Below are 17,889 nucleotides of genomic sequence, written 5' to 3' on the forward strand. Positions count from 1 at the left end.
GGAAACCATCCAGACCTGGGGTCATAGCCTCCCTTCTCAGTGCTAACTTAAAATTTTATTCAACTGGGCAAGTCAGGATGCCATAATGAGCCTTTCGGATCATTCTCATGTTTGTCTCCCCGTAAGTATTCCAAGCCTTTAAAATTGCTGTCCTAGATTTAGAGAGTACCTTTTATGATCATGTAGCCAGACTGCCCTGCCTGCTTTATATCAATGAAGGTTTCTCTTTAATACTTTGCCAGAAAATTTAATGTGGAATTCATTAGGAAAGGCTTGGCAAAGGTAAACTTGATCCCAAAACTTAATGGTTTTTAGAGAAAGAGGATGATAACAAAGGAATGCAGAGGACTGAGTCAATATAAAAACAAGCGTGGAGATTTTCTTATCTTTCTCCTAACCACAGTTTGGATGCACAGCAAGAAAAACAGGAGACCTCAGGGCCTGCATTGATTCACTCAGAATTAAGGAGTGGCCAGCAAAGCCCTCAGAAACCAATGGCACCACACAAAAAGGTTCTGTCCTTTGAGTCACAAAATCCAACCTCTATCAGATAGTCTAATAAAAATGCACACATAACAATGAAAAAATGTTCCTCTCAGCGTTCCACAAAATTGGACAAATGGTGTCTTTCAACAACAGAATGAGCACTAACAAGTTCTAAAACCTCTTCTCCACCAATTTATTGCTACGTAAGTGTCTCTCGGTCTGATAAGTTGGGCTGAATTTGTGGTTTGTCATCAGAATCATCTCCAGCGGGGTCATTTTCCTCACCCGACTCCACATAGATTGGCCAGTCATTGTCTGTGTCGCTCTTTTCTTGGCTTTCGGATGAAGCCTCCATCAAGCTTAGGTTGATAGGCATCAAATCATCGTCATCATCGGGTGTGTCTGTAACGCAGGTGCAGCTGTCACACAGCCCGAAGCGCCGCAGCCCCTGGGACAGGTGACTCGTGAATGTTCTCCTGCAGCCCTTGCAGATGATTGGACGGTTGGATCTGTGGACCTGTAATCACAAGCGGACACAGCAGATGTCACAGAAAAGGAGATGAGCCTTTTCCACAAGGTCCCATGTGATCTGGCCCCTGCCTGACCCTCCGGATTCCTTTTTCAGCACTCCACCTGCATTCTCTGCCACAGTCTTTGTATTAGTCTGTTCTTGCACTGCTATAAAGAAATATCCAAGACTGGGTAATTTATAAAGGAAAGAGGTTTAATTGCCTCACAGTTCCACAGGCTGTACAGGAAGCATGATGCTGGCATCTGCTCAGCTTCTGGGGAGGCCTCAGGAAACTTACAATCACGGCAGAAGGCAAAGAGGGAGTCTGCACTTCACATGGCCAGAGCAGAGGAGAGAGAAAGAAGGGGGAGGCACCACATATTTTCAAACAACCAGATCTCATGAGAACTCACTATCACAATGACAGCACCAAGGAAGGATGGCGTTAAACCATGAGAAACTGCCCCCATGATCCAACCACCTCCCACCAGGCCCCACTTCCAGCATTAGGGATTACATTTCAACATGAGATTTGAGTGGGGACAGAGATCCAAACCATATGAGTCTTCATCTTACCAAGGTTCTTTCTACCACAGAGCCATTGGACACATGTGGGACATTCCCTTCTCCTCATCAACCCTTCACCCCTTATGAACACCTTGGAAGGAGGTCTCTCCTGATGCTCTAGGCCAGTTAGGGCCCCCAGCTAGCGATTCTCACCCATACTTCTTCCTTTGTTGTACATCTCACAAATTGTTGATAAAATTCACTAGAGTGTAAGCTCTAAGAGGGCAGGGACAGAGTCTGTCCCATTCCTTACTATATGCCCAGTGCTTGGCATACAAAGAGCACTCAAGTGAAATTGAACTGATAGGGATTTTTTTTTTTTTTTTTTTGAGACAGGGTCTTGCTCTGTCACCCAGGCTGGAGTGCAGTGACATGATCATAGCTCACTAAAGCCCTGAACTCCTGGGCTCAAGCGTTCCTCCCCCTCCAGCCTCCCAAGCAGCTGGGACCATATGCACCCATGCACTACCATGCCTGACTAATTTTTTATTTCTCGTAGAGGTGGCGTCTCACTATGTTGCCCAGACTGGTCTTGAACTCCTGGCCTCAAGTGATCCTTCCACCTTGGCCTCCTAAGGTGTTGAGATTTCAAGTGTGAGCCACCATAGTTGGCCAGGATTTTTTTTTTTTTAGAGATAGGGTCTTGCTGTCTTGCTATGTTCCTCAGGCTAGACTTGAACTCCTGGGCTCGAGTGATCCCCCTGCCTCAGTCTACCAAGTAGTTGGGAATATAGGTGTGTGCCACTGCCTCTGGCTCTCATTAGGATTTTTGACATGGCTTTTTTTTTTCCCTCTCATTGGACACCTTTGGTAATTGATATTTTATTTATTTTTATTTTTATTATACTTTAAGTTCTAGGGTACATGTGAACAATGTGCAGGTTTGTTATATATGTATACATGTGCCATGTTGGTTTGCTGCACCCATTAACTCGTCATGTACATTAGATATTTCTCCTAATGCTGTCCCCCAATCCTGACATAGTTTTTATGTACCTTGGATTGTCTAATTATTAGGAAGACAGATTTGCTAGGGTAGACAGCTATATTCCCCAGATGTGCCAGCAGCTGCTTTGGGAACTATGTTTTGTTTTTGTTTTTTTTTTTCTTTTTTGAGACGGCATCTTACTCTGTCGCCCCGGCTGGAGTGCAGTGGCCTGATCTCGGCTCACTGCAACCTCCGCCTCCGAGGTTCAAGCAATTCTCCTGCCTCAGTCTCCTGAGGAGCTGGGACTACAGGCGTGTGCCATCAAGGCTGGCTATTTTTTTTTTTTTTTGTATTTTTAGTAGATAAGGGGTTTCACCACGTTGGCCAGGCTGACCTCAAATTCTTGACCTTAGATAATCCGTCCACCTCAGCCTCCCAAAGTGCTGAGATTACAGGTGTGAGCCACTGCACTGGGCCTAGGAACTATCTTTTTAATGTGTACACTTTTCAGGAACTCCAGCCAATGGGGCTCTGTGAACCAATCACAGCCTCTCTTTTAGAGAGCTCTGGATGCAAGATACAAGAGGCAGAGACGGGGGAGGCTGATAGAGGAGAGCCACCCACAATTAGCGCAGTTCTAGTGGGTGGGAAGTGGCATCTTATGGTGGCTTTGATTTGCATTTACCCTATGACTAATGATGTTGAGCATCTTTTCGTGTGCTTATTGGCCATTTGTCTATCTTTTCCCAAGAAATGTCTATTCAAATCCTTTGCCCAGGTTTAATTGAATTATTCATCCTTTTACTGTTGCATTATAAAAGTTCTTTATTCTGGATACTAGACTGTTATCAGATATATCCCTTGCAAATATTTTCTCCCATTCTGAGGGCTTTCGTATTCTTTTTTCTTTTTCTTTTTTTGAGACGGAGTCTTGCTCTGTCACCAGGCTGGGGTGCAGTGGCGCGATCTTCGCTCACTGCAACCTCCGCCTCCCGGGTTCAAGCAGTTCTCCTGCCTCAGCCTCCTAAGTAGCTGGGACTGCAGGCAGACGCCACCACGCCCGGCTAATTTTTGTATTTTTAATAGAGACAGGACTTCACCATGTTGGCCAGGATGGCCTCGATCTCTTGATCTTGTGATCTGCCCACCTCGGCCTCCCAAAGTGCTGGGATTACAGGCGTGAGCCACCATGCCTGGCCGGTTTTTGTATTTTTTTTTTTTTTTTTTTGAGATGGAGTCTTGCTTTGTTTCCCAGGCTGGAGTGCAGTGGCCCGATCTTGGCTCACTACAACCTCCGCCTCCTGAGTTCAAGCAATTCTCCTGCCTCAGCCTCCCGAGTAGCTGGGACTACAGGTGTCCGCCACCACTCCCGGCTAATTTTTGTAATTTTAGTAGAGACGGGGTTTCACCATATTGGCCAGGCTGGTCTCGAACTCCTGACCTTGTGACCCACCCGCCTCGGCCTCCCAAAGTGCCGGGATTACAGGCATGAGCCACCGCACCCGGCCCAGTTTTTGTCTTCTTAAGAGCGCCCATTGAAGGTGAAGCTATTTGTATGTTAGATTTCCCAAACACTGATTGTCTTGCTCAAAGATGATCATAACTGCACATGGTGGCTCATACCTATAATCCCAGAACTTTGGGAGTCTGAGGCAGGCAGATCGCTTGAGCCCAGGAGTTCAAGACCAGCCTGGGCAACCTGGAAAAACCCTGTCTCTACAAAAAAAAAAAAAAAAAAAAAATACAAACATTAGCTGGGCGTGGTGGTGTGTGCATGTAGTTCCAGCTACCCAAGTGGGGACTAAGGCGAGAGAATCACCTGTGCCTTGGGAGGTCAAGGCTGCCATGAGCCATGATCTATCTCTGCAGCCTGGGCGACAGAGTGAGACTCTGTCTCAAACAAAACAAAACAAAAAAAAAGATGATCATAAAATGCAACATCTGCAGCCATAAAAAAGAATGAGATCATGTGTTTTGTGGGAACATGGATAGAGCTGGAGACTATTATCCTCAGAAAACTAACACAGGAACAGAAAACCAAATACGACATGTTCTCACTTCTAAGTGGGAGCTAAATGATGAGAACTTAATGAACACAAAGAAGGAAACAGCAGACCCTGGGGTCTACCGGAGGCTGGAGGGTAGGAGGTGGGAGAGGAGCAAAGAGAATTGATTCCAGGGTGATGAAATAATCTGTACAACAAACTCCTGTGACATGGGTTTACCTATGTAACAAACCTAAACGTACGTATGTATGTATGTATGTATGTATGAATGAATGAATGAATGAATGTATAAATAAATAAATAAATAAATAAATAAATAAATAAATAAATAAATAAATAAATGTAACATCTTTCTAAGTGGCCTGAATGGTTTTCAGCTGGTTGGACTCACCAGCTCACATGGAGACAATCCTAGGGGGCAGCTCGTTAGAGGGGAGGGTCTCCTTGGGCTGGAGCCCTCTTTGTCTGCTGCCCACAGGGAGCTCTATACATGGCAGTATACCCTTCCCTTACCCCCAGGTGCTGGGGCTGGGTGGGAAACTGAGGATGCAGCTTACCTTTGGTATCACACTGGTAGGAAGAGATTCACAATCCTGTCTGAGCCCTGTTGTTCTCTACATAACAATAATCACCTCTTATCAGGATCTAAACTTTCTTGGCTCTTTCCCTGAGAAAACTAGTCTAACTTGAAGTTAAAACTTAACTCTTAACATATAAAGTTTTAACTTTCTGTAAGTGCCACCACCTGAGCTGTAATTTAGTAGTAAAAATATATGTTGACAATTATCTGAAAATACCCCAGTAGACAGAGACATGAAAGACAGGCTGGCTTTACCCTTCCATTAGATGATAACATGAATCGCTCTTGACACGAGGGCATGGCCAGCTGGAACACTTACACTCAGGGCGTGGCTCCGCAGGTGCTCCTGTCGAGTGAACCTCTTGCCGCAAGTCTCACAGGGGTAGGGCCGCTCGCCTGTGTGTGAACGGATGTGCCGCTTGAGGATGCCCTTCTGCTTGGCAGTGTAAGGGCAGAAAGGACACTTGTGGAGCTTGATGGGGACCACCAGCACATCACCTGGGGAACCAAATGCTTTCATTTAGCTGTGCTGTACGCAGTGACCAACCCTGGCTACCCACTGGTGGATGGGATCCAGAGCTGGGGAATTCCACCAGCCCAGATGAAGGAGGAGGACACCAACTCCGCCCCCAGCCAACAGCAAGACATCGTCTGCAATTCCAACTCAGTCTGGCTCCCAATCAGCCCCAGGGTAAAGTGTACTTCTTATAAGGTCGGGAATGCTGTAAGGCACCAGCTTCCACGCTTCTGTGTGACTCACAGTTAGAAACTCAGCTTGCATTACAACCTCAAAACACACATGCCTTATGTGGATAACTGGAAAAGTTTCCCAAAACAATACTTACCCTGATAGTGTTTATTCTGTTTGATTTCATTTTAAGGCTGCTGGGGGCCAGGCACAGTGGCTCATGCCCATAATCCCAGCACTTTGGGAGGCCGAGGCAGGCGGATCACAAGGTCAGGAGATCGAGACCATCCTGGCTAACATGGTGAAACCCTGTCTCTACTAAAAATACAAAAAATTAGCTGGGCTTGGTGGCGGGCGCCTGTAGTCCCAGCTACTCGGGAGGCTGAGGCAGGAGAATGGTGTGAACCCGGGAGGTGCAGCTTGCAGTGAGCCAAGATGGCGCCACTACACTCCAGCCTGGGCAAGAGTGCGAGACTCCATCTCAAAACAAAAGACTGCTGGGTGAGACTCTGTTATGGACTGAATTGTGTACCCCTAAAATTCATACCTTGAAGTCTGTGTTTGGAGATAAAAGCCCTTAAGAGGGTAATTAAGGTTAAATGAGTTTATAAGGTAGGGCCCTATGATAGGACTGGTTTTCTTATGAGGAAGAGACACCAGAGATCAACTGATATCTCTCTCCTTCTCCCTGCATACCCCCTGCCATTCCTCTCACCCCCACCCCTAGCACATACACAGAGGAAAGGCTATGTGAAGACACAGTGGGAAGGCTGCCATCTGCAAATCAGGAAGAGACCTCACCAGAACCCACCCCTGCTGACACTTTGATCTTGGACTCTGAGCCTCTGGAACTTTGAGGATACATTTCTGTTAAGCTTTCCAGTCTGAGGCACTCTCTTGTGGCAGCCTGAGCTGACTAATACAACCCTCTGAGCTGATCTCACTACCTTCAGAACTTGCAAAATGCTGTTATAATGGATCAGATTTCTAGACCAGAATTCATGCTTTCTTGGACAGTAGTTCCTAAGAATATTTTCCAGGCATACGTAGAAGAGGATTGCTTTGATGCAGATCCTAAATTGTTTGGAATTTATATTAACTCTACATATGTGAAATCATCAAATATCCAGGAATTCACTTAAATCTTTTTCCAATTTATTCCCTCACCTTGCTCATATAACCATTAAGGTGACAATGTGATTATCACTCATGTGTATAGAAACTGTTCCACTCAAGTTCTGTGAGTTACACTTACTGCTATAGTCATCCCTTGGTATCTACTGGGAATTGGTTCCAGAATACTCCTTGGATACCAAAATCCAAGGATGCTCAAGTCCCAAAGTCACCCCTGCGGATCCTGTGAATACCGTATTTTCCATATGTGATTGGTTGAATCCACAGATGCAGAAGCTTATGGACACAGAGGGTCAACTATAGTCTGAGATTTCTTCTTTATTTTCTTTCTTTATTTTATTTTTTGAGACGGAGTCTCACTCTGTCGCCCAGGATGGAGTGCAGTGACATGATCTTGGCTCACTGCAACCTCCACCTCCTGGGTTCCAGTGATTCTCCTGCCTCAGCCTCTGGAGTAGCTGGGATTACAGGCACCTGCCACTACGCCCAGTTAATTTTTGTATTTTTAGTAGAGACGGGGTTTCACCATGTTGGCCAGGCTGGTCTCAACTCCTGACCTCAGGTGATCCACCTGCCTCAGTCTCCCAAAGTGCTGGGATTACAGGCGTGAGCCACTGTGCCTGGCCCGAGATTTGTTCTTTCTAACCATGCCCTTCCAGATTTATAGATTTTGGTCATATCATATCACCTATGAAGGCACTAGTGACTCAAGCTTTCCAAGTCCAGAAACGTGGTTCAAGTCCTGGCTCTAGCACTGACCAGCCGTGTGGCCCCCGACATCTCACTTAGTTTCTCTGTGCCTTACTTTCCTCATCTGTAAAACAGGTATGATAACAGTTCCCACCTCACAGGATTGTGGTAAGAATGAAATAAAGTAACACATAAAGCATAGCACGTGGCACATAGTAAGCACTTGCAAATGTCAGCTGTGTTTGTCATCATTGTCATCTCTTCAGAAATTTTTTACCAGGTAAGCAGTCCAGGCTCTTGTGGTCTCTGTCAACACTGGAGTAACTCTTTTCTCTGGGGCTGGCTTGGGATACCTAACTGGTTCTGTCTTTCCTGAGGTGCTATGAAAAGTATGGCACACTAAATTGAATGTGAGAGTCCAACATCCTTTATGTAAGGGTGGAAACTCTCTTTGGTATTGAGTTCCCCTCCTAACAATGCCTAACGTTTTGCATAATCTATAGTGACTCCAAAATCTGTTTCCCAGGATAAAAGTAGCAGCACAAAAGCTCATCACTGCTCACATATGTGGAATTATTAAATCTGTCACTGCTCACGCTGGTACTGAGATACAAGTAAAATAGGAATGATTATCTTTTTTTTTTTTTTTTTTTCTGAGATGGAGTCTTGTTCTGTCACCTAGGCTGGAGTACAGTGGCACGATCTCGGCTCACTGCAACCTCTGCCTCCTGGGTTCAAGTGATTCTCCTGTCTCAGCCTCCAGAGCAGCTGGGATTACAGGTGCGCACCACCATGCCTGGCTCATTTTTGTATTTTTAGTACAGACAGGAGTTCACCATGTTGGCCAGGCTGGTCTTGAACTCCTGACCTCAAGTGATCCACCTGCTTCAGCCCCCCCAAAGTGCTGGGATTATAGGCATGAGCCACCGTGCCCAGCCTGTTTTTTGTTTTTGACACAGGGTCTCTGTCACCCAGGCAGGAGTGCAGTGACATGATCATGGCTCACTGTAGCCTCTACCTCCCAGGCTCAGGTGATCCTCCCATCTCAGCTCCCCGAATAGCTGGGACTACAGGCATGTGCCACCACGTGCAGCTATTTTTTTTTTTTTGAGATGGAGTTTTGCTCTTGTTGGGCAGGCTGCAGTGCAATGGCATAATCTCGGCTCACTGTAACCTCCACCTCCCAGGTTCAAGTGAATCTCCTGTCTCAGCCTCCCAAGTAGCTGGGATTACAGGCATGCACCACCATGCCCAGCTAATTTTGTATTTTTAGTACAGACAGAGGTTTAACCATGTTGGTCAAGCTGGTCTCGAACTCCTGACCCCAGGTGATCCACCCACCTTGGCCTCCCAAAGTGCTGGGATCACAGGTGTGAGCCACCATGCCCGGCCACGGGCAGCGAATTTAACAATTTTTTTTTTTTTTTGTAGAGACAGACAGACTCTCACTACGTTGTCCAGGCTGGTATTGAACTCCCAGGCTTAAGGGATCCTCCATGCCTCAGTGTCCCAAAGTGCCGGGATTACAGGTGTGAGCCATAGCACTCGGCCAGGAATAACAACCTGTTTCCTAGGATCAAAGCAGCAGCTCATAGCTCATCACCCTGCTCACTCCTCTGGCACTGTGGAACTTCCTTGTTATTTATCTCCATCACCTTGGCTTTGTACCACATACTTCTTCCTGATTATCTACAAAAACGTAAAATAAAATAGGCCCAGCATAAGTCCTTGGAAAAATAACTGTTAACTATTTCTCCATCAGAAAAGTATGGATTGTCTCAACACTTTCTTCCCCCTTCCTGATCTCACTCCCCCAATACAAGAGTTCACCTGAATCCTATTACATGCCAGGCCATTGTAAGACACCTGTTTCCTCCCTCAAGAAGTTAAGTCTAGCAGGAAAGGTATGTAAACATATTCATACCATATGAAGCACACATGCAAAGTTCAAAGTGATGAAGAAATATAAATAAAAAGTGATGATTTTCCCTAGGAGTTCAGCAAAGATTTCACAGAAGAGGTTAACTTTGAGCAAGGTTTTAAAAGATGAACAGGAGTTCACCGGGAGTTCAAGACAGAGAAAGGTATCTCGGGCAGAGGAAAAACACGTGCTTAGGCATAGAGGTAAATGAGACTATGAAGTATGAAGTGGGGGTTAGGAATGAGGGCAAGGAAGGAACAAGAACTAGATTGTGATGGTCACATTCATTCATTCATTCTTTCAGAAAATTTATACTGAGCACTCACTATGTGTCAGGCTCTGTTCTAGGGTCCTGGGGATACAACAGTGAACAGAATAGACCAAAGTCCCTGCCCCTCATGGAACTAACATGCTGAGAAATTTGGACTTTACTTGTAAGCAGCCTGGATTTTTTTTTTTTTTTTTTTGAGATGGAGTCTCGCTCTGTCGCCCAGGCTGGAGTGCAGTGGCGCGATCTCAGCTCACTGCAACCTCCAACTCCTGGGTTCGAGCAATTCTTCTGCCTCAGTCTCCTGAGTAGCTGGGACTACAGGCCTGAGCCACCACTCCTGGCCAGCTAGAATTTTAAGCAAGGAAGGTACATGGTCACATGGTCAAATTTTCATGGCCAAATTTAAAAGATCCCTCTGGGCACAATTCAGGGAAAAGACTTAAGAGAGTCAATATTAAAGGCAGCAAGTCCAAGTAGGAGGGGACCATGAGTCTGGATGAGAGATGATAGGAGCTAAGGCAGTGGTTGTGGAGGTGAAGAGGAGACACACTGAGGAGGAGTGAAATTAACAGAAGGAAAAGCAGGTACAGGAGGAAAGGGGAGTTCAGTTCAGATTTTACAGGGATTGAGGCTTGTGCAGAGCATCCAGGTGGGCATAAAAATTAAAAAAATAAAAGAAACTACCAAAAACTCCCCTGTGACGGGCGTGGTGGCTCATGCTTATAATCCTAATACTTTGAGAGGCTGAGGCAGGAGGACCACTTGAGCCCAGGAGGTCAAGGCTGCAGTGAGCTGTGATTGTGCTAGTGCACTCCAGCCTGGGTGACAGTGTGAGACCCTGTCTCAAAGCAAAACAAAACAAAACAAACCTGGCCAGGCACAGCAGTTCACACCTATAATCCCAGCACTTTGGGAGGCTGAGGCGGGTGGATCACTTAAGGTCACGAGTTTGAGACCAGCCTGACCAACATAGTGAAACCCTGTCTCTACGAAAAATACAAAAATTAGCTGGGCATGGTGATGCACACCTGTCATCCCAGCTACTTGGGAGGCTGAGGCAGGAAAATTGCTTGAACCTGGGAGGCAGAGGTTGCAGTCAGCTGAGATGGCACCACTGCACTCCAGCCTGAGCAACAGAGTAAGACTGTTAAAAAAAAAAAAGAAAAAAGGAAAATCCCGTGCCTACAGATATAACCTCCCCTCTTTGTATTTAAGGTTTTCCATGATCTGACTCCAATCAATTTTTCCCTGTCCCCTCTTCTTATCTTCAGATGGCACTTCCAGGATGCCTCCCTGATCTCCCAGTAGGAAGCCAGTTCTCCTTCTGGACTACTGTGAACTCATACCTGAGTGTCTTTCAACCCTAGTACCTTTCTAGCATGTGATGTTATTTACATTTGTGTCTTTTATTTTATTTTTTTTTGTGGGTCAGTCTTGCTCTGTTGCCCAGGCTGTAGTGCGGTGGTATGATCTCGGCTCACTGCAACCTCTGCCTCCTGGGTTCAAGCAATTTTCCTGCCTCAGCCTCCCAAGTAGCTGAGATCACAGGCACTCACCACCATGCCTGGCTAATTTTTTTTGTATTTTTAGTAGAGATGGGGTTTCATCATGTTAGCCAGGCTGGTCTCGAACTCCTGACCTCAAGTGATCCACCTGTCTCAGCCTCCCAAAGTGCTGTGATTACAGGCATGAGCGACTGTGCCTGGCCCACATTTGTGTCTTATCTCCTATACGACACCATCAGTTCTTTGAGGGCTGCATCCACGTCTGACTTATCTTTATGTCTTCACACAAAAGGTACTCAAATATTTGAACAAATAAATGAATAACCAAACAAATCAATCCTACTCTGTGCCTTAGCACTTGGAAAAACTATACCCTGGAGCCATAGGAATGAAATAAAAACATGGTCGACAACAGGCATGGCCAGGGGCCAGGGCAGCTGCATTGCCACAGCACCTTGTAGTAAGAAGCCTGACTTTCCAGACCAATAAGGACAGGATCTGAATATATTATAAGTGGCACAGAGCCAAATGCCTATTTCATAATACTTCTTGTGCTTACATGCAGAGGGGTTCAAAGAAAAAATCATTGCACTAAAATCCTCTATCTATTTGTGTTGCTTTCACTGTTTGTTTAATGAATGAAAATGAAGCCACTCCAGGTTTTTGGTTTTAGCTGGGCCACTTACTACTGCATTCTTACGAAACTCACTAAACCCTTCTGGGTTGCAGTTTCTCCATATTTCCTCTGTCAAACACATGGGGCATCATGAGAGTCTCGTGAATATGAAAGGGTGATCAGTGTGTGAAATACCATCATACACACAACAATGAGAATTTCAACAAGTTCCCATGGTGTGTTCATGGAAGCGGCCACGATCTTCCCAATGCTGGTGAAGCCAGTGTCTCTGAGAACCAGAAACAGCATTTTCAAGTTTTTTTTTTTTTTTTTTTTTTTTTTTGAGACAAGGTCTCACTCTGTGGAGGCTGGAGTGCAGTGGCATGATCACAGCTCACCGCAGCCTTGACCTCCCAGGCGCAGGTGATCCTCCCTCCCACCTCAGCCTCCCAAGCAGCTGGGACTATGGGTACATGCAATGACGCCTGGCTAATTTTTCAATTTTTTTTGTTTTTGTAGAGATGGGGTTTTGCCATCTTGCCCAGGCTGGTCTTGAACTCCTGGGCTCAAGCGATCCTCCCACCTTGGCCTCTCAAAATGCTGGGATTGTAGGTGTTAGCCACTGCACCTGGCCATTTTCAAGTTTTTCAAGTCTAGTTTTAATCAGACATACTGAGTGCTCTTGCTTTTAAAAAATGAAATTTGAGGCCAGGCACAGTGGCTCACCCCTGTAATCTTAGCACTTTGAGAGGCTGAGGCAGCGGGATCACCTGAGGTCAGTAGTTCAAGACCAGCCTGGCTAACATGGTGAAACCTCATCTCTACTGAAACTACAAAAATTAGTCGGGCATGGTGACACATGCCTGTAATCCCAGCTACTCGGGAGGCTGAGGCAGGAGACTCGCTTGAACACAGGTGGCAGAGGTTGCAGTGAGTTGAGATTGCACCACTGCACTCCAGCCTGGGCAACAGAGTGAGACTCTGCCTCAAAAACAAAACAAAACAAAACAAAACAAAAAATCCCCAGAAATTAAAAATTTGCAAGACAGGCCAGGCACAATGGCTCACACCTGTAATCCCAGCACTTTGGGAGGCTGAGGTGGGAGGATCACTTGAGCCCAGGAATTTGAGACCAACCTGAGCAACATAGGGAGACCTCGTCTCTGTTATAAATCAAATATACAAAAAATTAGCTGGGTGTGGTGGTGTATGCCTGTAGCCCCAGCTACTTGGGATGCTGACGTGGGAGGATCACTCAAGCTCGGGAGGTCAAGGCTGCGGTGAGCTGTGATTGTGCCACTGCACTCTAGTCTGGGCAACACAGCGAGACCCTGTCTCCAAAGGAAGAAAAAGTCTCAAGACAGCCATTTAGTAATGAATAAAAATAGCTGATCTCCCTTTATTTAAAAGACTTTCACTTCAACCAGAGAATTAGAAGCTAAAAAAAGGAAAAGACCTTCACTACTCAATATTTCACTGCCAGACTTCAATTCATGAATTTCTTGGCTTGAGGTTCTGTTTTTTTTCTTTTCTTTCTTTCTTTTTTTTTTTTTTTGGCAGGGAGTCTCGCTCTGTCACCCAGGCTGGAGCGTGGTGGCATGATCTTGGCTCACTACAGCTATTCTCCTGCCTCAGCCTCCCAAGTAACTGGGATTACAGGTGCGTGCAGCTGCGCCCAGCCTTGGCTTGAGGTTCTGGAAGCCACATTTCGTCAGTAAGGTGGCAGCCAAGTTTATTTTTGTCTCCTACAAGACGCCTTGCAACACAATTACCTCACCTGTTAAGAAGAGTTAACCATATTATCTCAACTCTTAGAACTGTTCAAAGAAACAACCAGGTTCTCTTAAAACGCAAACGCCTACCAAAGGATGTAAAAAAATAGCTCACATGAAGTCAAACACTGGCACTAAAATAGTCTCAAGTCGGCCGGGCACAGTGGCTCACGCCCGTAATCCCAGCACTTTGGGAGGCCAAGGTGGGAAGATCACTTGAGGTCAGGAGTTTGAGACCAGCCTGACCAACATGGTGAAACCCTGTCTCTACTGAAAATACTAGGCATGGTGGTATGTGCCTACGGTAATCCTAGCTACTCGGGAGGCTGAGGCATGAGAATCGCTTGAACCTGGGAGGCAGAGATTGCAGTGAGCTGAGATTGCACCGCTGCACTCCAGTCTGGGTGTCAGAGCAAGACCCTGTCTCAATCAATCAATCAATCAATCAGTCAAATAGTCTCAAGTAGATGGCATCATCAAACACACCAGGCTGGGTGCCTATTCTAAGCCAAGCACCTTGGCTGACACAGAGAAGTATAAATCTCTGGAGCATATATCTCTGGACATCACTTCAATCACATTCTCCCCACACAAAACCAACCTCCCAGAATAGAGGAAATCTAAGATGATACATGAGAAAAAGTTCTGAAAACTCTCTTATTTGATCCCCACAACCGTTACCTGTGAGAGAGGCAGGGCAGGGATGATTATCCCCATTTTACAGATGACAAAACAGACTCAAAGAGATGCAGTGATTTAACCAAAGTCCCACTGCCGGTCAGTGGAAGAGAGTGGGTTCCTCCCATGTCTCCAAACTGCCCCCAACATGCTTACACTCTAGTTGTAGAGGTAAAACACAAACATGCACGAAGAAACAATGCCCTGCATACAGCAGGTGCTCAATTAATGCATATTGGCAGTGGTGGTGGCAGTAATGGTGACCGATGACGATCGTAATGAGATGGTGATACTGGTGATGATTGTAGTGATGACGATGGTACTGATGATGATGGTACTGGTGATGATAGTACTGGTGATGATGGTAATGATGATGATGATGATACTAGTGATGATGATACTGATGATTATGGTACTAGTGATGATGGTACTGATGATGCTGGTAGTGACAATGATGATGGTGATAATGATCATGATGATGGGAGAACACAAGGCACAGACAGTGTGTACTAAATGACTGACAGGGCTGATGAATGAATGCTAAGGGAACTCACCTGAGTCCTCTCCATACCAGTCAGCCTGGACATCCATCATGGAACTCATGGCTACTCCTGCACCTTCTGGTCTTCCCTCCAAACTCCGAGAAAAGTGATGGTCCACATCATCCTTGCTCGGGGCAGCACTGTTGCGCAAGAGCGCCTCCAGGAACTGCTTCACGTGGTAGTTGCTGTAAGCCAAGTCAACAGTCTGGCCGCTGGGCAAGGCCTCCTCCACGTGGGCCAGGTTCAGCGGGGCAGCATACTGCTGCAGCTGTTCACCAACGTCCACCTCCACTTCGTCAGCATCAAATTCCACCTTGGGCTCTATCCGTTTGGGTGGAGTAGAGAGGTCGCTGTCAGCCGAGCCACCGACAAGGCTGTCTTTCACCACCAGTTCCAAGGGGTGGCAGTCTCCGCAGTCACCGCAAGGGGACTCTCTCAGGCAGTCCACGTTCTTTTCTCCGGCCGCTGGAGAGGAGACCAAGCTCTTGGTACCACAGGAGGTACCCTCCCGGCCTGAACTGGGGCTTCCACTGTCAACCTGATGAGCCGCCGCTGCCGCCGCCGCTGCAGCCGCCGCCGCTGCTGCCGCCACTGCTGCAGCTACAGCAGCCTCCTTCTCCATCTTTCGGCAAATGTCGAGGGATGACCTAATGTATGTCTTGCAGAAGTTCACCACATCATTCATCTGCAGGTAGCTGGCAGCCGACATCACTTCAATCACATTCTCCCCACACAAATCCAACTTCCCAGAATAGAGGAAATCTAAGATAATGGAGAAGGCATCAGAGGTGACAATGTCCAAGGAGGCAGTGCTATGCCGCCCGCTGTCCTGGATATAGTGAATGAGCAGGGCTCGGAAGTAGCCGCTGTTAGCAAACAAAATGTTCCTGTGGGCCTTGAAGATCCGCCCTTCCACAATGATGCTGCAGTCACAGAAAAAGTCCCTCTTTCTCTGTTCATTCAGCTCCCCCAAAAGCTTGGCATAATAGGATTGCATCTCCATTGCTCCGCCAGCTGCTGCTGCTCCAGAGTAAACCTGTATCTCTGTCAAGATTTTTCTTAAGTTAATTCACAAATCTCAACCACTACAAATACGATTTTTTTTTTTTTTTTTTTTTTGAGACGTAGTCTCGCTCTGTTGCCCAGGCTGGAGTGCAGTGGTACGATCTCGGCTCACTGCAAGCTCCACCTCCCGCGTTCACGCCATTCTCCTGTCTCCGTCTCCTGAGTAGCTGGGACTACAGGCGCCCGCCACCACGCCCGGCTAATTTTTTTGTATATTTAGTAGAGACGGAGTCTCACCGTGTTAGCCAGGATGGTCTCCATCTCTTGATCTCCTGATCCTCCTGCTTCGGCCTCCCAAAGCGCTGGGATTACAGGCGTAAGCCACTGCGCCAGGCCAATAATATTTATTTTAAAAATTGTAAACAAGGCCGGGTGCGGTGGCTCACGCCTGTAATTCCAGCACTTTGGGAGGTCGAGACGGGCGGATCACGAGGTCAGGAAATCGAGACCATCCTGGCTAACACGGTGAAACCCCATCTGTAATAAAAATACAAAAAATTAGCCGGGTGTGGTGGCGGGCATCTGTAGTCCTAGCTACTGGGGAGGCTGAGGCAGGAGAATGGCGTGAACCTGGGAGGCGGAGCTTGCAGTGAGCAGATATCCTGCCACTGCACTCCAGCCTGGGCAACAGAGGGAGACTCCGTCTCAAAAAAAAAAAAAACAAAAATTTTAAACAATTTTTCCAAAACCAGTGGTCCAATAGTGTCTGTAGGATATGGGCTTCCCAGCACTTTGGGAGGACAAGGCAGGCAGATCACTGTGAGACCAGCCTGCCCAACATGGTGAAACCCCTTATCTGCTAAAAATACAAAACTTAGCCCGGCCTGTAATCCCAGCTACTAGGGAAGCTGAGGTGAGAGGATCGCTTGAAGCCAGGAGGTGTAGGCTGCAGTGAACTAAGATTGCACCACTGCACTCCAGCCTGGTTGACAGAGCAAGATTCCATCTCAAAAATAATAAAAATAATAATATGGTCTGCTTTGGATCTAATAAAAATCAGAGGTTATCCAACTGGGTTAATTTATGAAAAAAATAATAACTATAGCTAACTGCATGTGAGCACAGTGCTTACTGTTTTACATTGATTCTTTCAGTGAATTTTTATAAAAACCTTATAAATAAATATTGTCTCCCTTGTTCTGATAAGGAAATTGAGGGTAGGAGATGACCCAGTTGTAACAGATCTGGGACTCAAAATCAGGTCTATTGGCCTCCAGAGCCAATGCTCTAATGTACTACATTCTACTTTCTTCAAGGCTCAAAATACAGAAAATATTCACATCTAAGAATTATAGTTGAGGCCAGGTGCAGTGGCTCACACCTGTAATCCTAGCACTTTGGGAGGCTGAGGCAGGCAGATCAGCTGAGGTCTGGAGTTTGAGACCAGCTTGGCCAACATGGCAAAACCCTGTCTCTACTAAGACTACAAAAATTAACCAGGCGTGGTGGTGGGTACGTGAGTCCCAGCTACTCGGGAGGCTGAGGCAGGAGAATTGCTTGAACCCGGGAGGCAGAGGATGCAATGAGCTGAGACTGCACCACTACACTCCAGCCTGGGCGACAGACTGAGATTCTGTTTCAAAAAAAATTATAGTTGAGTCTTTAGTGTATTAATCTGAAACTGGTTTTCTTTTTTAGAGACAGGGTCTTGGTCTGTCACCCAAGTTAGAGTGCAAGTGGTGTGATCATAGTTCACTACACCCTCAAATTCCTGGGCTCAAGCAACCCTCCGACTTCAGTCTCCCAAGACCTAGGACTACAAGTGCGTACCACTGTGCCCGGCCAATTAAACAAATTTTTTTTGTAGAGATGGTAGTCTTGCTATGTTGCCCTGGCTGGTCTCAAGCTCCTTGCCTCAAGCGATCCTCCTGCCTCCACTTCCCAAAGTCCTGAGATTACAAGAGTAAGCCACCACACCAGCCTCCAGCA

General features: G+C 46.5%; 1 protein-coding gene across 1 annotated transcript; it reads right to left on the reverse strand.

Moving 5' to 3' along the window:
• Positions 1-685: 685 nt before the first annotated feature.
• ZBTB8B (zinc finger and BTB domain containing 8B) lies at positions 686-15,898 on the reverse strand. The gene is made up of 3 exons (XM_026457208.1): positions 14,908-15,898; positions 5,398-5,576; positions 686-1,003 (listed from the first exon to the last, which is right to left on the reverse strand). The coding sequence occupies exons 1-3, from the start codon at positions 15,896-15,898 to the stop codon at positions 686-688; spliced, it is 1,488 nt and encodes a 495-aa protein (XP_026312993.1).
• Between the last annotated feature and the right edge of the window lie 1,991 nt (positions 15,899-17,889).

Source organism: Piliocolobus tephrosceles, chromosome 1 (genome assembly GCF_002776525.5).
Source record: "Piliocolobus tephrosceles isolate RC106 chromosome 1, ASM277652v3, whole genome shotgun sequence".
NCBI classification, from domain to species: Eukaryota; Metazoa; Chordata; class Mammalia; order Primates; family Cercopithecidae; genus Piliocolobus; species Piliocolobus tephrosceles.